This window comes from Rattus norvegicus, chromosome X (genome assembly GCF_036323735.1).
Source record: "Rattus norvegicus strain BN/NHsdMcwi chromosome X, GRCr8, whole genome shotgun sequence".
NCBI classification, from domain to species: Eukaryota; Metazoa; Chordata; class Mammalia; order Rodentia; family Muridae; genus Rattus; species Rattus norvegicus.
Genome location: NC_086039.1, coordinates 156661511 through 156675597, shown reverse-complemented (window position 1 = coordinate 156675597; position 14087 = coordinate 156661511). Strand labels below are relative to the sequence as shown.

The 14087-nt window shown below is 49.8% G+C and overlaps 2 protein-coding genes across 11 annotated transcripts; one reads left to right on the top strand and one right to left on the bottom strand.

Annotated features, from left to right (window-relative positions):
- The first annotated feature begins 115 nt into the window (after window positions 1-115).
- On the top strand, window positions 116-9025 carry Idh3g (isocitrate dehydrogenase (NAD(+)) 3 non-catalytic subunit gamma). Of its 4 annotated transcripts, none has more exons than NM_031551.1 (13): window positions 116-255; window positions 4635-4676; window positions 4938-4949; window positions 5175-5272; window positions 5500-5612; window positions 6764-6824; window positions 6946-7078; window positions 7269-7402; window positions 7679-7781; window positions 7864-8010; window positions 8285-8379; window positions 8467-8527; window positions 8818-9025. In NM_031551.1, the coding sequence occupies exons 1-13, from the start codon at window positions 175-177 to the stop codon at window positions 8917-8919; spliced, it is 1182 nt and encodes a 393-aa protein (NP_113739.1). In that variant the 5' UTR covers window positions 116-174; the 3' UTR covers window positions 8920-9025. The 4 variants fall into 4 exon arrangements, with proteins under 4 accessions (NP_113739.1, XP_006229614.1, XP_006229615.1 ...); XM_006229553.5 differs by having other exon boundaries at window positions 128-255; window positions 4620-4676; XM_006229552.5 differs by lacking the exon at window positions 4938-4949 and having other exon boundaries at window positions 118-255.
- Window positions 9026-9060: 35 nt separating this feature from the next.
- On the bottom strand, window positions 9061-13710 carry Srpk3 (SRSF protein kinase 3). 7 transcript variants are annotated; one of them, XM_006229558.5, is made up of 15 exons: window positions 13541-13710; window positions 13333-13463; window positions 13050-13158; window positions 12862-12949; window positions 12475-12562; window positions 11886-11998; window positions 11649-11814; window positions 11526-11551; window positions 10918-11050; window positions 10587-10829; window positions 10398-10498; window positions 9949-10056; window positions 9805-9874; window positions 9632-9724; window positions 9061-9494 (listed from the first exon to the last, which is right to left on the bottom strand). In XM_006229558.5, exons 1-15 carry the CDS (start codon window positions 13666-13668, stop codon window positions 9310-9312), a joined length of 1782 nt encoding a protein of 593 aa, XP_006229620.1. In that variant the 5' UTR covers window positions 13669-13710; the 3' UTR covers window positions 9061-9309.
- Window positions 13711-14087: the final 377 nt, after the last annotated feature.

Below are 14087 nucleotides of genomic sequence, written 5' to 3'. Positions count from 1 at the left end.
GCGGCAACAGTGCTACAGGCACCGGAAGGGGACGTAGGAACCGGTGTGACCGTGCGCGTGCGTAGTGCTAGCTTTTTCTCACCCCTCCCCCCGCACCCCGGATTTCTCGTCGTGCCGAAGTGTCGCGAGAACGGTGCTTAACGTTTTGACCTGTAGAGGTCCTCACTTTTCGTTATGGCGCTGAAGGTGGCGATAGCTGCTGGCAGTGCTGCAAAGGCAATATTCAAGCCAGCTCTCCTCTGCCGTCCTTGGGAGGTGAGTGATGAATGGAGGGTGGAACAGTTGCAGCGCTCACAGAGAGACTTAACACCCAATTGAGACCTAGAGTCGGGTAACCGCTCTTTGAGAAAATCCAGGATTCGATTGGCTGTGCAAGCCTTAGGAGGGGCGGGGAGAGGGCTGCACTCTGGGGTTCATTGGTCGCTTCTGCTGTCAATGAGGAGGTTGGCTGAAATTGACTTTGGTTTGGCTCCTCTGTGACTGGTGACAGGGGCTCCTCCAGAAGGGTTAGGAAGGTAGACCACAGTAGCTAGGTGTTCACTCCGTAGTGTCCTTGTGGAAGACCTTTTGAAGAGGCCATGTGTCCTAGACTATCTTGCATATATCACGTAGGCTGGTTGTGTCTGGTTTCCGGAGTCATTTCCTCCTTGGTTTTTCCTCTCTAGGACTGCTTTTTCCTAGTGGAGGTGAAAATCCACTTTATAACCCCACCCCCTTTTGTCTCTGTCTGTCTCTCTGTGCCCCACCCCCACCTCCCGGTCTCTGTCTCATCAGACACATGGTTTCTCTGTGTAGCCTGGGACTCACACTGTAGACCAGGCTGTCCTTGAACTCAGAAGTCCTCCTGTCTCTGCTTCCCAAGCGCTGGGATTAATTAAAGGCATGCACTGCCACCATCTGACTATCAATAATTCTTGATCCCTCCAGATCTCCTGCCTACCAAGCACCTTGATATTTGATTCTAGCCAAAAGGCCAACAAGCAGGCCCAAGCCCCTGTAATAAGAGTAAACCAGGGTTCTGAGACTGGAAGGCTCTAGGGCTTTGCTTTTCTGGCCCTTTCTTTGGAGTCTTGGTTAGGTAGTTTAGCTCCTGGGTAGCACTGCTTAGCACCAGAAAACCAATAACTAGCTTTGCAGAATAAGAGTTATGACCTCCAGGCCTTGCTCTTCCACTGACCCAGAACATGGCATTAGGCCAGTTCTCCTCTCCCTCTGGGTTCCAGTGAGGAGAGAGGACTTCATGTTCTCAAAGCATTTGCTGACTCTGACCTTCCAGAATGCCATGTTTTTTGCCTGCAGCCTCTTCTGCTTACCCTTTATCTCCTCTGTTGTCTGGGGAAGGGAGCTGCATATGCTATATGAAATTCTATTTAAAATAGGGACTTCTGGTTCAGCCAGGTAGCTCAGTGGGTAAAGACACCTGTGTCCAAGCTTGGAATACTAAGTTTGATCCTTGGAATTCTTGTAAAATGCAAGGAGATAAAGGACCCCACAAAATCATCTTCTGATTGCCACACATGTGTGCTATGGCTTCTTCCACATTGTTGAGGAAAGATGAGCAGTATATAGAGGATTGCCAGAGGCCCTGATAGCTCCAGCAGCTAGGCTTCTGTAAACTCTTAATGAAGAACTTTCCTTCTGAATGTTTGTGTGCCTTTGTTGGGATGGGACTAGGTGGCAGTGAAGTGATTGGTAACCAGGCAAGGCTTTGCCTTGAGAGTGATTGTTCTGGTTATAGGAACCCATGTAGAGAACCCAAGGTCTTAAGTCCTGCTAGTTGACATCCCCTGAGAAATCATGCTATCATTATTAGCAGTTGACCACAAACATGACAAAGAAAGAGACCTTAGGAAAATATCAAGTATGGGAGCCCATCAGCAGGAGATCGAACCACTTTGGACCTTTGTCTTTCTGCAGACTAGCTAAGGATGATGACTGGGCAGAAGACGTGTGCTTTCCTCAGCCTGCTTCATGCTGGGCTCCTTTGATTAGACAACCTGGACTCAAGAGGGAGAACTTTGTAACCTCCTAAAACCCCTATGTCTATATACAGCAAGATCGGGGGCCTGTGGTTGACAAGTTTTCTAGGACTGGGAAAACATCCACTATAACTTCTAGCATAGGAGGCAGCTGTGAGATAGGTTCAGCCCTAGCAATGATGTTGCCATCTGTGAATGGGTTGCACAGATTTTGAGCCACACCTGGTATAGGCTTTTAGAAGGCTGGATCATTGCCATAGCTAATGTCCAGGAGGAATTAACTACTGGGAGTTACAGGGGTCATCCTTGCATCTCCCAAGATGCTAGTTTTGAATTCTGACTGAGAGGCTGGTAGAATGAAGGGTGGTGTACTTTTTAGCTCAGCTCCATCCTGTTGGAGCATGTGATTAACTTGAATACCTCCGTTTGGTTAAGTTTTTCAGCAGTCAAATGAAATTGGTGCTAACATTCTATGGATTGACTAATCCCTCCCCCCCATCCACCTTTTGTTTTTCGAAGCAAAGTTGCATGTAGCTCAGACTGGCCTTATGATCTCTCTGTATATAAGGATGATCTTGAATTTCTGATCCTCCTGCCTCTACCTTCTAGGTACTAGGACTATAGGTGTGTGCTGCCATGCCTTGCTTCTGTTCAATGGATTTTTTTTATGTAGCTCCAAAGCCATTTCTAGAGTAGCAGATGGTGGATTTGGTCTCAGATATCCCTGGTCTCCATCTGTCTCTTCATTTTCTGATGTGCTTATTCGCCTAGAAAATGTACCTTGTGGTCCCAGCTCTGGACCATGTGCTGTGCTTGATCTTGGAGTGACAGTAGAGGGTGAGACAAACATGTGCTCTGTTCTCATAGGCTAGGAAGAGAACACGTTGATGATAATTAGATAGAGTGATGTCTCTTAGAGGAGTAGGAATAGGGTATAAGTAGAACTTAGCAGTCTAGGGAGACTCCTAGGAGGAAGGGAAATCTATGCTACCTTCTCAAGGAAGGCATGGAGACCCTACAGACAAGATGACTCTGATATTGGCAAGTACTAGAAAAAAAAACAAGCATGCATGTGGCTGCATATACTGAGGGACTCTTAGGGCTCGGTCCTAGTGGTCAGTCTTTATACCTCTTGGCTTGGGCTATTGAGTGGCATTCCTGCATTGTTAGTGCCTAGGTAACTGAGCATCTTGTAACTGTGGACCATGGGAACCCAGAGGGGAATGGTCAGACTCTACTTTAGCCTTCTGGTCTTTCTGAAAGAAGGTATGACTCTTTAGAAAATGGCTTCAGTATCTCAGCTATTTGATGGAACATTGTGCTACTGTCTAATGGGTAAATGGCAAAGAATCCTCAAGTTACAAAGAAGAACTTGGCTGTACCATGCCACTACTTCCTCAGGTACTCCTAAGTGAGTAGAGCACAGCATGGAGGGGAGGAAAGCTATCCTGTTTTGCTGAGGACATGGCCTCTCCAGAGCTACAGGACAGTGGGTCACTTTTTAGTACCTGGTCCATATGGCCCAAATAGCTTTTTCTCTGAAACTGTGAGTGTGTCACCAGCATGGCCAAATATAGCTGCTTCCCACTCATGGGATTAGGGACATTTACCACTCATCCAGGCTACACCACAAAGCAGTTTACAATCCCTTGCAAAAGTATTTGTCATTAGTCTTCCAGAAATGACTGTATATTCCTAGACATTTGATTTTTATTTCTGTTCTGCAGAACCATTCCCTAGGGGTGACAAAGCTTACCTCAGGGAAGTGGGGTATCATTTCTTCCCTACCTTTCCATTTGCATTTACTATACTGATCATGTATTGGCCTTGTGATAAGGAAAAGCAAGGAAGGCATGAAATTATTGCTCAGAGTTGGTGGCTTGCTGAGATTTTTCTTTTGCAATGTCAAGTTTGCCAGTCTTCTAATACATATAACAAGAAGAAGAGGGAGGAGGAGGGGGGCATGCAGGGAGAGAGGAGGAGGAGGAAGAAGGAAGGAAGGAAGAAGAAGGAAAGAAGGAAGAAGAAGGAAGAGGAAGAAGAAGGAAGAAAGGGAGGAGGAGGAAGAGGAGGAGGAGGAGGAAGAAGAGGAGGAAGAGGAGGAAGAAGAGGAGGAGGAGGAGGAAGAGGAAGAAGAGGAAGAAGAGGAAGAGGAGGAAGAAGAGGAGGAGGAGGAGGAAGAGGAGGAGGAGGAGGAGGAGGAGGAGGAGGAGGAGGAGGAGGAGGAGGAGGAGGAGGAGGAGGAGAAATTGGCCAAAAGAGAATCAAGCCAATACAAAAGTGGGATGGAGACAAATAGTTCTGGTTTTAGAGATTCTGTTACTATGATTAGTCTGGAACTCACTATGTAGACCAAGGCCTTGAACTCACAGAGATCTATTTGCCTCTGCCTCCTGGATGCTGGAATTAAAATGCTCATGCCTGGCTCATACAGTTTTTATTATGTTGACCCACAAGGATAGTGAAGTATTGGCACAACTTTGTCTGGTGCTCCTGTGGGACAGTTGTTGAGAATAGAGGCTTTGGAATGTCCTAGACACATTATGAACTGTTGTTTACTAGTATCAGTTTCTCTCTGCCAAGAGCTAGGGTGGCTCTTGCCAACAACTTTTGGGACTGGACAGCTAACATTGACATCAGGGTTCTCTTTGACAGGTTCTGGCTGCCCATGAGGCCCCCCGAAGGAGCATTTCCTCAGTAAGTACCTGCCTTGGGTGTGTGCATGAGACTATGTGTATTAGGCGTACATGTATCCATGCACACATGCCTTATGTCTTTGCTCCCTGGCCTTCCTGTCCTTCCCTCCAAGGCATGGTCTCCAGAGGTTACTCACACCTCCCCTTTCTCTGAGTTGTGTTAGACAGTGTCCCCAGGGAAAATATCCCAGTTCCCTAGTCACAGCCTTGTTCCTCCAACCTTGGCTGATCCATGTCTTCTTCCTTTCTGTCTTCCCTCTAGCAACAAACAATTGTGAGTATTCTCTGTATTAGATTTGAGGGGCTCTTAGTTGCTTTGGGGTTAACCCAAATCCAGGTGGGCTTGAGGGGGTGGTGGATGCTGATCAGGAGCCTCGGGACAGCAACTCTGCCTTGGCTGGCCTGTGGATTGGTGCTGGTGGGAAGAAGGGAACTGACTCAAGCCAGGGTGCACATTGGGGTATCCAAGGGCTTACCTTCACCATTTCCCTTCTTCCAGCCTCCGTCTGCTAAGTATGGTGGGCGGCATACAGTGACTATGATTCCAGGGGATGGCATCGGCCCGGAGCTCATGTTGCATGTTAAGTCGGTATTCAGGTATGGAACGCCTGGACCTAGCCTTCCTTCCCAGGGAGGATTGCATCCCAAGCCCAGCTGGAAGCCCCCAAGTACTTTGTGACTCTCTTGCTTGGTATAGGTGGGCCCAGTTCCCTCTTAGCTGGAGCTAGGTCAAGGTAGTAAGCCCCAGGGGAAAAACTGGTGCAGGCTTCAGGAGGGTGTGCAGAAGACCCTAGGCCAGCATCTTTAGTTTGACTCTACTACAGGCATGCATGTGTGCCAGTGGACTTTGAAGAGGTGCATGTAAGCTCCAACGCTGATGAGGAGGACATCCGCAATGCCATCATGGCCATCCGCCGGAACCGTGTGGCTCTAAAGGGTGAGCTCAGGGGCTAGGTTGGAGTGCTATACACAATTCCTTTTGCTTACATACTGACTTTTCTAGGTCCCCACGGCTCCAATTTTAGGGATTTTCTGATTATTGATGACTCTTGTTCTTGACATCTGAGGCTTTTGTGGGGCTGTTGACAGTATGGCGCTGCTTATCTCAGCCTGTATAAGCTTGCTCAGTGGCTTCCTCCTACCTCTTCCTTCACTTCACCATGCCTCTGTTAGAATCTGCTTTAACCCCTAATTTTTCTTCAAAAAATCAGAGTTGTGGTTTCTCCTCTGCCTGCTGCTTTGGCACCAAGTGGCATAGTATGGACATTAAGGATTATAGCAATCTTTTCTGGGTTTTACCTTGGTAAGTTGTATATCCTTAAACATCAACCATTCTGTGAACTTTAGCCCATCTACTACTCTGTGTAAGGAATGTATTGGCATTAAGTGGGCCTTACATGAGCCACAGGATGCCATAAGCACTCTGGGTGAAGTGAGTCTGGGCAGGGAACAACTTGGGGGTTGGGGCTTTTCTGTTTGACACTGTCTAATTACCTTTCTAACAGATATTTCCTTACTGTCCTCACTGTCCTCACTGTCCCTCTGGTTTCCTTCCTCTAGATGTCTGGGCCACTGTGGTCCAGACATGCTATAGCCAAGTTAGGTGGAGGTTACCTAATTCTGAGCTAGGCATGGGTACCATCATAGTTTGGGGCCTGGCAGTAACCCTAACCAAGGTCCCTTGGCCAGCCAATTTACACACAATGGCAGGTACATCCAGAGTTCTACAAACTATTTTGCTTCTGAAAATGTTCTTCTCCAATTGGATTAACCTTTGGTGAACATTTCCTGGATCAAGTGGGGAGGGGGGTGGAATATGTCAGTGTAGCTTAGCCCAGAGGATTCCTCTCTAACTTGTCTATCTTTTTTTTTTTAAGATTTCTGTATTTATTTCATTTATGTGAGTACACTGTAGCTGTGTTCAGACACACCAGAAGAGGGCATAAGATCCCATTATAGATGGTTGTGAGCCACCGTGTGACTGCTGGGAATTGAACTCAGGACCTCTGGAAGGGCAGTTAGTGCTCTTTACCACTGAGCCATCCCTCCAGCCCTAACTTGCCAATCTTGTTTGCTTTTGTCCTCTAGGCAACATCGAAACAAATCATAACTTGCCACCATCCCACAAATCCCGGAACAACATCCTTCGGTGAGAGCCATGTACATAGACTGGCAGCTCAGTGAAAGCTAGGGTGGGCTGTTCTGGCATTCATGACCTTGGTTAGTTGTTAGTTGGGCCTGTTTTGACTTTTCCCCTGTCATTCTCCCAGTACCAGCCTAGACCTCTATGCCAACGTCATCCACTGTAAGAGTCTGCCAGGAGTGGTGACCCGGCACAAGGACATAGACATCCTCATTGTGCGGGAAAACACAGAAGGCGAGTACAGCAGCCTGGAGCATGAGGTAGGCAAAGCTACTTGACCCTCTTGGGTAGGTGGCAATGATTATGGCCAGGGTCAGAGTTGAGGAGAGAACTTCAGAAACAAGGTAAGGTACCACTACTCAAAGGGCTGGAAAAGCCAAATATACTTAGTAATAAGGCTGCATCCTGTAGTACTCCCATCAAGCCTTTTGTCCCCTGGCCTCTTCTCAGAGTGTAGCAGGAGTGGTGGAGAGCTTGAAGATTATCACCAAAGCCAAGTCCCTGCGCATTGCTGAATATGCTTTCAAGCTGGCCCAGGAGAGTGGGCGTAAGAAAGTGACGGCTGTGCACAAGGCCAACATCATGTATGTTTACTCCATACTCTCCTGCCTACTTTGAGCAGTTCTAAGGCAGCTGAAAAGGCCACACACAGGGCTGCATCCTGTTGTCCCTGAGGCTCTATGTCTTACTGTACTGCATCCATAGGGGAGGTGAGATAGACGGGATTATGCTTGTTCTTCCACCTGGAGAACAAGTTACAAGTTATTCTGTAAGGTTCTGTGACTCTCTGTATACCCTGACTCTCCAACTGACTGTAGTGAGAGGTCAAGCTGGTGTCTTATATTCCCTCCATCATCTAGGAAACTGGGTGATGGACTCTTCCTCCAGTGTTGCAGGGAAGTGGCAGCCCGCTACCCTCAGATCACCTTTGATAGCATGATTGTGGACAACACAACAATGCAGGTAATTAGCCCAGCTGGCTTCATAGCCTTATGCAAACCCTTAGTTCTCATGGCTTCTACAACTCAGCTCACTTTTCCCACAGCTGGTATCCCGGCCTCAGCAGTTTGATGTCATGGTGATGCCTAATCTCTATGGTAACATTGTCAACAACGTCTGTGCAGGGCTAGTTGGAGGCCCAGGCCTTGTGGCTGGGGCCAACTATGGCCATGTGTATGCAGTATTCGAGACAGTGAGTAGCCAGACACAACTCTGCTATCTTTCTCTTTCTCTTATAGTAGCCTTCTGTCAGTTGATATCCCACAGTGTTGTGCAGCCATTGGTACTGTTTAAAGGCTAAAGGTTTCTAAAGGAAACTCACACCCAAGAGCATTTCCCTAAAGCCCTAATGTGCCTTCATTTTGTATCTATGTCTGGGATGTGCCTCTATTAGATATGGTACATGAGTAGAATCGTCTACCCTGCATTCTTATATTTCCCAACTACTTCCTTCTTCTCTTTACCAGGCTACAAGGAACACAGGCAAAAGTATTGCCAATAAGAACATTGCTAACCCTACTGCCACATTGCTAGCAAGTTGCATGATGCTAGACCACCTCAAGTAAGTGGGTTCCTAATGTCTGATCATGAATACTCTGACTAGCCCCTTGGCACTGAGAATCAAAACCTTGTTCTCTTCATCCTCTAGGCTCCATTCCTATGCCACCTCCATCCGAAAAGCTGTCTTAGCATCCATGGACAATGAAAATGTAAGGCTCCTCTTGTCCCCTCCTTGTCCCACCTCTAGTCTCTCTTCATCTACCCCATGTTATATTGGTCTGGCCAACCCTATATGCTTCAGGCAGTGACTAACACTGGGTGTGGCCTTTAAAGAAAGGGTGGTATCAGGGTAAGGTTTCTGGGCCTTATCTAGAACTATTGGCCTCCTGGTGCTAGTTCCTTGCCTTTCCAACTATAGGAAACAGTGGGTAGCCCTGGGACACCATGGGGTTATGGCAGATGTTGGCCTGATGTGTCCAAGTTTCTTGTTTTCCTACAGATGCATACCCCAGACATTGGAGGCCAGGGCACCACATCCCAAGCCATCCAGGACATCATTCGTCACATCCGCATCATTAATGGACGGGCTGTGGAGGCCTAGCTATCCCTGCAGTTTGCTCAGTTTGTCTGTAGGACTCCCTTCTCATTTTAGCACTCCAGCTAGCTTTGGGGACAGGCTCCAGAATAAAGCCACTTGTGTTCCAGAACTTGGCCCTGTTCTTCCCTTACTCCGAGACACTGGTATTTTGGTTCCCACTTTATTAAGAAACAAACAGGCAGTCTTCCCCATTCAGGACCCTCTAGAAGGATCACAAATAGGCTGAGATATGGGCCTTGCCCCAGCATCTTATCCTACCATGGGGGTGGGGGTGAGCACAGTAGCACCCAGCAGGTTGGGAGAACAGCTCCCACAGAGTGGAAGAAGTTGCCTACTTTCCCTCAAGGCACTGAAAGCTAGCATAGCCCCTACTGTCCACAGCTGCAGTAGGACCTAGGGATTAAGCCAGGGATGCTGGAGGCAGTCGGCAGCACTGGCTCGCTTCTCAGGGATGTACTCCATCATGGGCAACAGGAAGGCACTGAACTGTGTGGCCTGCTCCAGGGGCCACTCATACTTCTCCATGAGCACCTCATATAGGCCCCAGTGCTTGAGGTTGTGGATGTGCCGCAGCTCTCCTAGAGGGTGAGCAACATTAGGCAGTGTCCCCAGATAGGCTGGTACCTGTAGTTGTACCCACAACAGGCACCTATTGTTCTCTCAGAATCAAGGTTCTTGACCTTCCCTCTGCTCTCCTAGCGTACTTAATCCCCACCTCTACGGTTGAAGAACTCCCGTGAATATCTGCCTGAGAGGGCAAAAGCTGGAGGGATGTCTCCTAGAAGTTCCACGATATGAGCAATGTGGTCTGTAGGCAAAGAGAAGGTTGGGAGTTGGGGTGGGGCTGCTGGAGGTCCTGAAGCCAAGGTCAGGGCCTGCCTCCCCTACCCTCATCACGACTGTAGTCTTCTCCAGAGTGAGGCTCAAATAGGTAGTCACCAGTGGCCAGCTCAAAAGCCTAGAAAGGAGGGGAGAAGTGAGGCTTTGGCAGGGAGTCTGGTCCTAGGCATGGAGGCAGCTAAACTAGCATACCATGCATGCTGTGCTCCAGATGTCAGCTGGGGGGCCATACTCAGCACCAATCAGGACCTCCACGGCCCTGTACTGCCGAGTCTGAATATCCTCAGTGAAGTGCTTGTGCTGGAGGAAAAGGAAGCCTCCTTAGGAAAAGGAGCCTAGTCCCAGGCTAGCCTGCCCCCACAGCCCACTCCTGCTTTTTGTCCATGTAGTTGAGTTCCATGGAGCTCACTCTGATTCTTACAGTTTCTCTGATGTCCCAGGAGGGACTTTGTCTAGGTGACCTGAAGATAGCCCTTTTCTAGTGGCCCCTGACCATTGCTAAGGGCACAGTTCTGGCCTAGCAGGACTCTGCTGCTTGGAGATAGCAGCAAGAAGCAGCTCTCAGTTATATTAAAGGAGACAGACCTGGGGTAGGGCTCCACATGACCAAATACCCTCTCATCCCAAGGTGTTCAGCATACCACCCAGCAGGCATTGCCAAGGTCTGCAATCTTGATCTTGATCTTGTCTGCATTTTGAGGTTCCAGGGGGTTCACCAGGAGGTTGGAAGCACCAAATGGTGCTGAGGAAAGAAGAGGAGGAAGAGAGACTGATCTGCCCCAGCTCTTCCTGGTTCTGTCTGTCTACTGCCCACTGTACCCCACACTTACTGCTAGGAGACAGGAGACCCCCAGTCTCACGCTGATTAGATGAGCCTGAGAGGACGGAGCAGGAAGCCGTGGAGAACAGGGACCCTGAGAAGCCTGAGGTCTGCGAGCTGGGACTAAGGCTGCGTTCCCCCCCAGTGGGCACAGGGGAAGAAGAGGCTGGAGAGGGGCCAGCCCTGGTGCCTTCCGGGTGGCAGCCTGAAGAAGAGGTGGAGCCACTGCCCTGCTCTAGTCTTGAGCTGGAGTCTGAGGAGAAGGGGCAGAGGGGAACATGAGTAGAAGCCTGCAGCCCACATGCATGCTTAGTGGCCCAGTGCCCTCTCTGGCCCCTCACCCTCAGTTTGTACTGCAGCCTCCATAGCCTCCAGCCTCTGCAAGTCCCTCAGCCGCTCCTCCAGCAGCCTTTTCTGTTGCTTCCTTTTGCGCCTCATCTTCTTCCTCTTGTTTTTGGACAGCTTACCAGTCTGCTGCCAGAGTCAGGGTTACCTGCCAGGTTTCCCTGCCCAGCCCTGAACCCCAGAACTAACTCCCCTGGGTATCAGAACATGGGTACTATCTTGTCTCACCCTTAATCCCAGCCCCTCATCCATTTCTCTGCTTCTTCTCCTATCCTACTTCTTAAAGCTTTGTGGTTTGGGGAGAACCTAGTGGGCCTACCCTAAACTGCTCCTTGTCTACTCCCAGCCCTGGATGAAGCTGCCTGAAGTAGCCATTTGGGGAAGGCACAATATCCTTCCATTGAGGTGGTAGTGGGCCCATTGGCCACCAGAGGCAGTTTGGAGCACATGATACACTGTCTAATCACTCTCTTCTCAGGTACCCAGCTTTTTAGAAGTTCAAAAGATGGAACAACTGTGGCAGAAGAACCAAGCTCTGAGGACATGGCCTCATCTAGCTTGGATTGGAAGCGGAGACAGGGAAAGAAGGGGTGCCACAACTTACCAAGACCTCCTGGGGGGCAGTGCTGACTGGGTGTGAGGGGTGGGGAGAGAAAAAAGAATAGTAATTCAGGTAGGGATTGAGGTCCAGAGTCCTGGTGTCAGTCCCCACACATGCTCTTGGTACCTGTGGAGCGGGATGGGGGCTGGGCCCCTGACTGCTGCCACTCTGTGGCTTCAGCAGCCAGGCGCCTGATGTAGGCATCTCCAACACACAGTAGAATGTTCTCAGGCTTGATGTCCGTATGGATGATCTTGCACTTAGTATGGAGGTAATCCAGACCATGCAGCACCTGGCAAAAGCTACAGCTGAACCCTAACAACCATACCCAGCCAACCTGAGCAGCATGGGGGCAGCACCTACCTGCCTAACGATGCTCTTAACACAGGGCACAGGCAGGCCCTGGTAATTGGACTTGATGATCCACTTCAGGAGCTGGTGGCCCAGGACCTCTAGCACCATGCATACATCTGGACCTGGAGTGAAGGGCAGTCAGCAACACGTAGCTAAGGCACAGGCTTACCTACCCTCCATCATGGAGGAGGACCTAGACTCTAGAAATGCAAAGATCAGGGAAGTAGGGCTTTCTCTGGACCATCTTAGTGGCCACTACTGTCCCAGTTTATTATTTAGAATGTTTCTGTCACTGACAAAGATGTGCCAGTTAGGATGGTACCTCTTGTCATCCTACAGATGTCTCACTCCAGCCTTACTCTTCTGCCCAAGTAGTCCTCAAAAGTAGCCTCGTAATTTGGGAGTACTCTGCAGATAATCACAGATTATCTGCTAGTCACAGATAATCACTGTCAACCTAATTACCTGTGTTTCCCCTACTCAGAAACACAAGCGCCCAAAGGGATGGAGTTGTTTAATAGGTTCTCCCTGCAAGGGCTAAATCCCATGGTGCATTGTGGCTCCTTGACTGCCATATTGCTCATTTTGCAAAGGATACGGACTCCATTAACTCCTGAGATCCTGAAGTCATCGATAAGTTGAACAATGGTCTCTCTTTTGGGGTCACTAGGGTCACTGTCCCGAACCTGGAACAAAAGGCAAGGAGCCACAGATGACTCCCAACCTGCTCCCCAACAGCTGCTCTGCTCATATGCCCTGAAGCACTTTTGGCCCCCTTTCCCAGTCCAGCTGGGGCCCACTTAAAGAGAGCCAGCTGCCTCTTTCAGGCCTCTGCTCTCCGGGTCCTTTTGCTTGGCAGAGCCAGCTGGAGCCTGCCCCCTCTGGGAGCCCCGCCCCACTCTTCAGGGCCCCAGCAGGCCCTGCACCCACATTGCCAGGCCCAAGGCAGTTCAAGGGGCCGGGAGCAGTAGGGGAGGCGCCTCACACATTTCAGGAGCTTGATCTCATCCACGGCTGTCTCTGTGTAATGTCCTGCGCTCTTCACTACTTTCAGAGCCACAAAGCGCTTGCGCCTGTAATATGGAGACCCTCATAGGCTGCCAGACCTTGTCACAGTCACATGGTCAGAGTGGTAGCCTCAACCAAACCCACGGGCAGATCGCAGTCACTCACTGAATATCCCAGCAGAGCCAGACAGTAGAGAAATGGCCCCAGCCTAGCTTTCGTACCACATGGTACCGCCCATTGAACAAATCACCGATCTTCACTGGGTAGTAACCACCTGTAGAAGGGAGCCAATAGATCAGAGTAGGACATTTCTCTCCCTTATACCTCAATATCAATGTCCTGCTGGTCATCCGTCTCATGTAGGCCTACTTTTGGCAACTTTTTACACCCAAGCTGTCCTGAGCCCGTGCAGTGGCAATCTCGCTGGCCACATGCAGCCAGGACTTACCCTTGCAATAATCCTTAGGGTCTTCCTGCTCCTCATCATCAGAGCCCAGGAGTCCCTGCAGCAAACGAGGTGCTGGTGTGGCTGGAGCTAATTCAGAGCTTGAGGACTCAGGCCCACAGGAAGTCTGAGAGCTGTGGGTGAAGAGGGAGGATGCAGACAGTGAGCTCACAAGGTGCAGGTGACCCCACTCTCCCCAGCTTGGTCATACCTGCTGCTGCTGCCACCACAGTCCATACCACCACTACCACCGGCACTGGCACTCATCCTCGTGTCGCAGCCCAAAGCTCTGGTGCACTGGACCACTGTTCCTGTGGGGCCCAGCCGTGGCCAGTGCATTTATAGCTTCTGCCGCTGATCTCACCCGCCTTTATAAATAGCCTCCCAGCTGCTCAGCTGTGGGCAAGGTATGCAGCACAGGGAGGGGGGAGTGCACTGATGGTAGCCCTGCCCCCCCTTTCACCCACACTCTAGAGACAGAGGGAGCCACCAAGCTGCAGTTATGATAGCAACTCAGTTCCTAGGCTGATTCCCTACAGTGTAGGACTAGCCAAGGAAGACATCTACATGGAGATGGAGCTCCTATGCTCTAACGCTCTAACAGGGAGAGGAGGCTCCTATGAAAGAATGGAGTTGTTATGGTGACCAGGTCTTTAGGCTGAGCTCTCTCCAAATGCTGCAGGGTACTTGATACATTCTTTAACTGCCCACTTAACCTGTGTGAGTATACTTTTGGAGGTGACCCCCGCCAATCCCAT

Excerpts from the sequence above, each read along its gene's own strand:
- Idh3g (NM_031551.1), top strand. The coding sequence starts at position 175 with ATGGCGCTGAAGGTGGCGATAGCTGCTGGCAGTGCTGCAAAGGCAATA. Across the intron at positions 5,273-5,499 it reads CATGTTAAGTCGGTATTCAG|GCATGCATGTGTGCCAGTGG; the intron begins GTATGGAACGCC and ends ACTCTACTACAG. Across the intron at positions 8,380-8,466 it reads ATGATGCTAGACCACCTCAA|GCTCCATTCCTATGCCACCT; the intron begins GTAAGTGGGTTC and ends TTCATCCTCTAG.
- Srpk3 (XM_006229558.5), bottom strand. The coding sequence starts at position 13,668 with ATGCACTGGCCACGGCTGGGCCCCACAGGAACAGTGGTCCAGTGCACC. Across the intron at positions 10,499-10,586 it reads GGGTCTCCTGTCTCCTAGCA|CACCATTTGGTGCTTCCAAC; the intron begins GTAAGTGTGGGG and ends TTCTTTCCTCAG. Across the intron at positions 9,495-9,631 it reads GGAGTTCTTCAACCGTAGAG|GAGAGCTGCGGCACATCCAC; the intron begins GTGGGGATTAAG and ends CTCACCCTCTAG.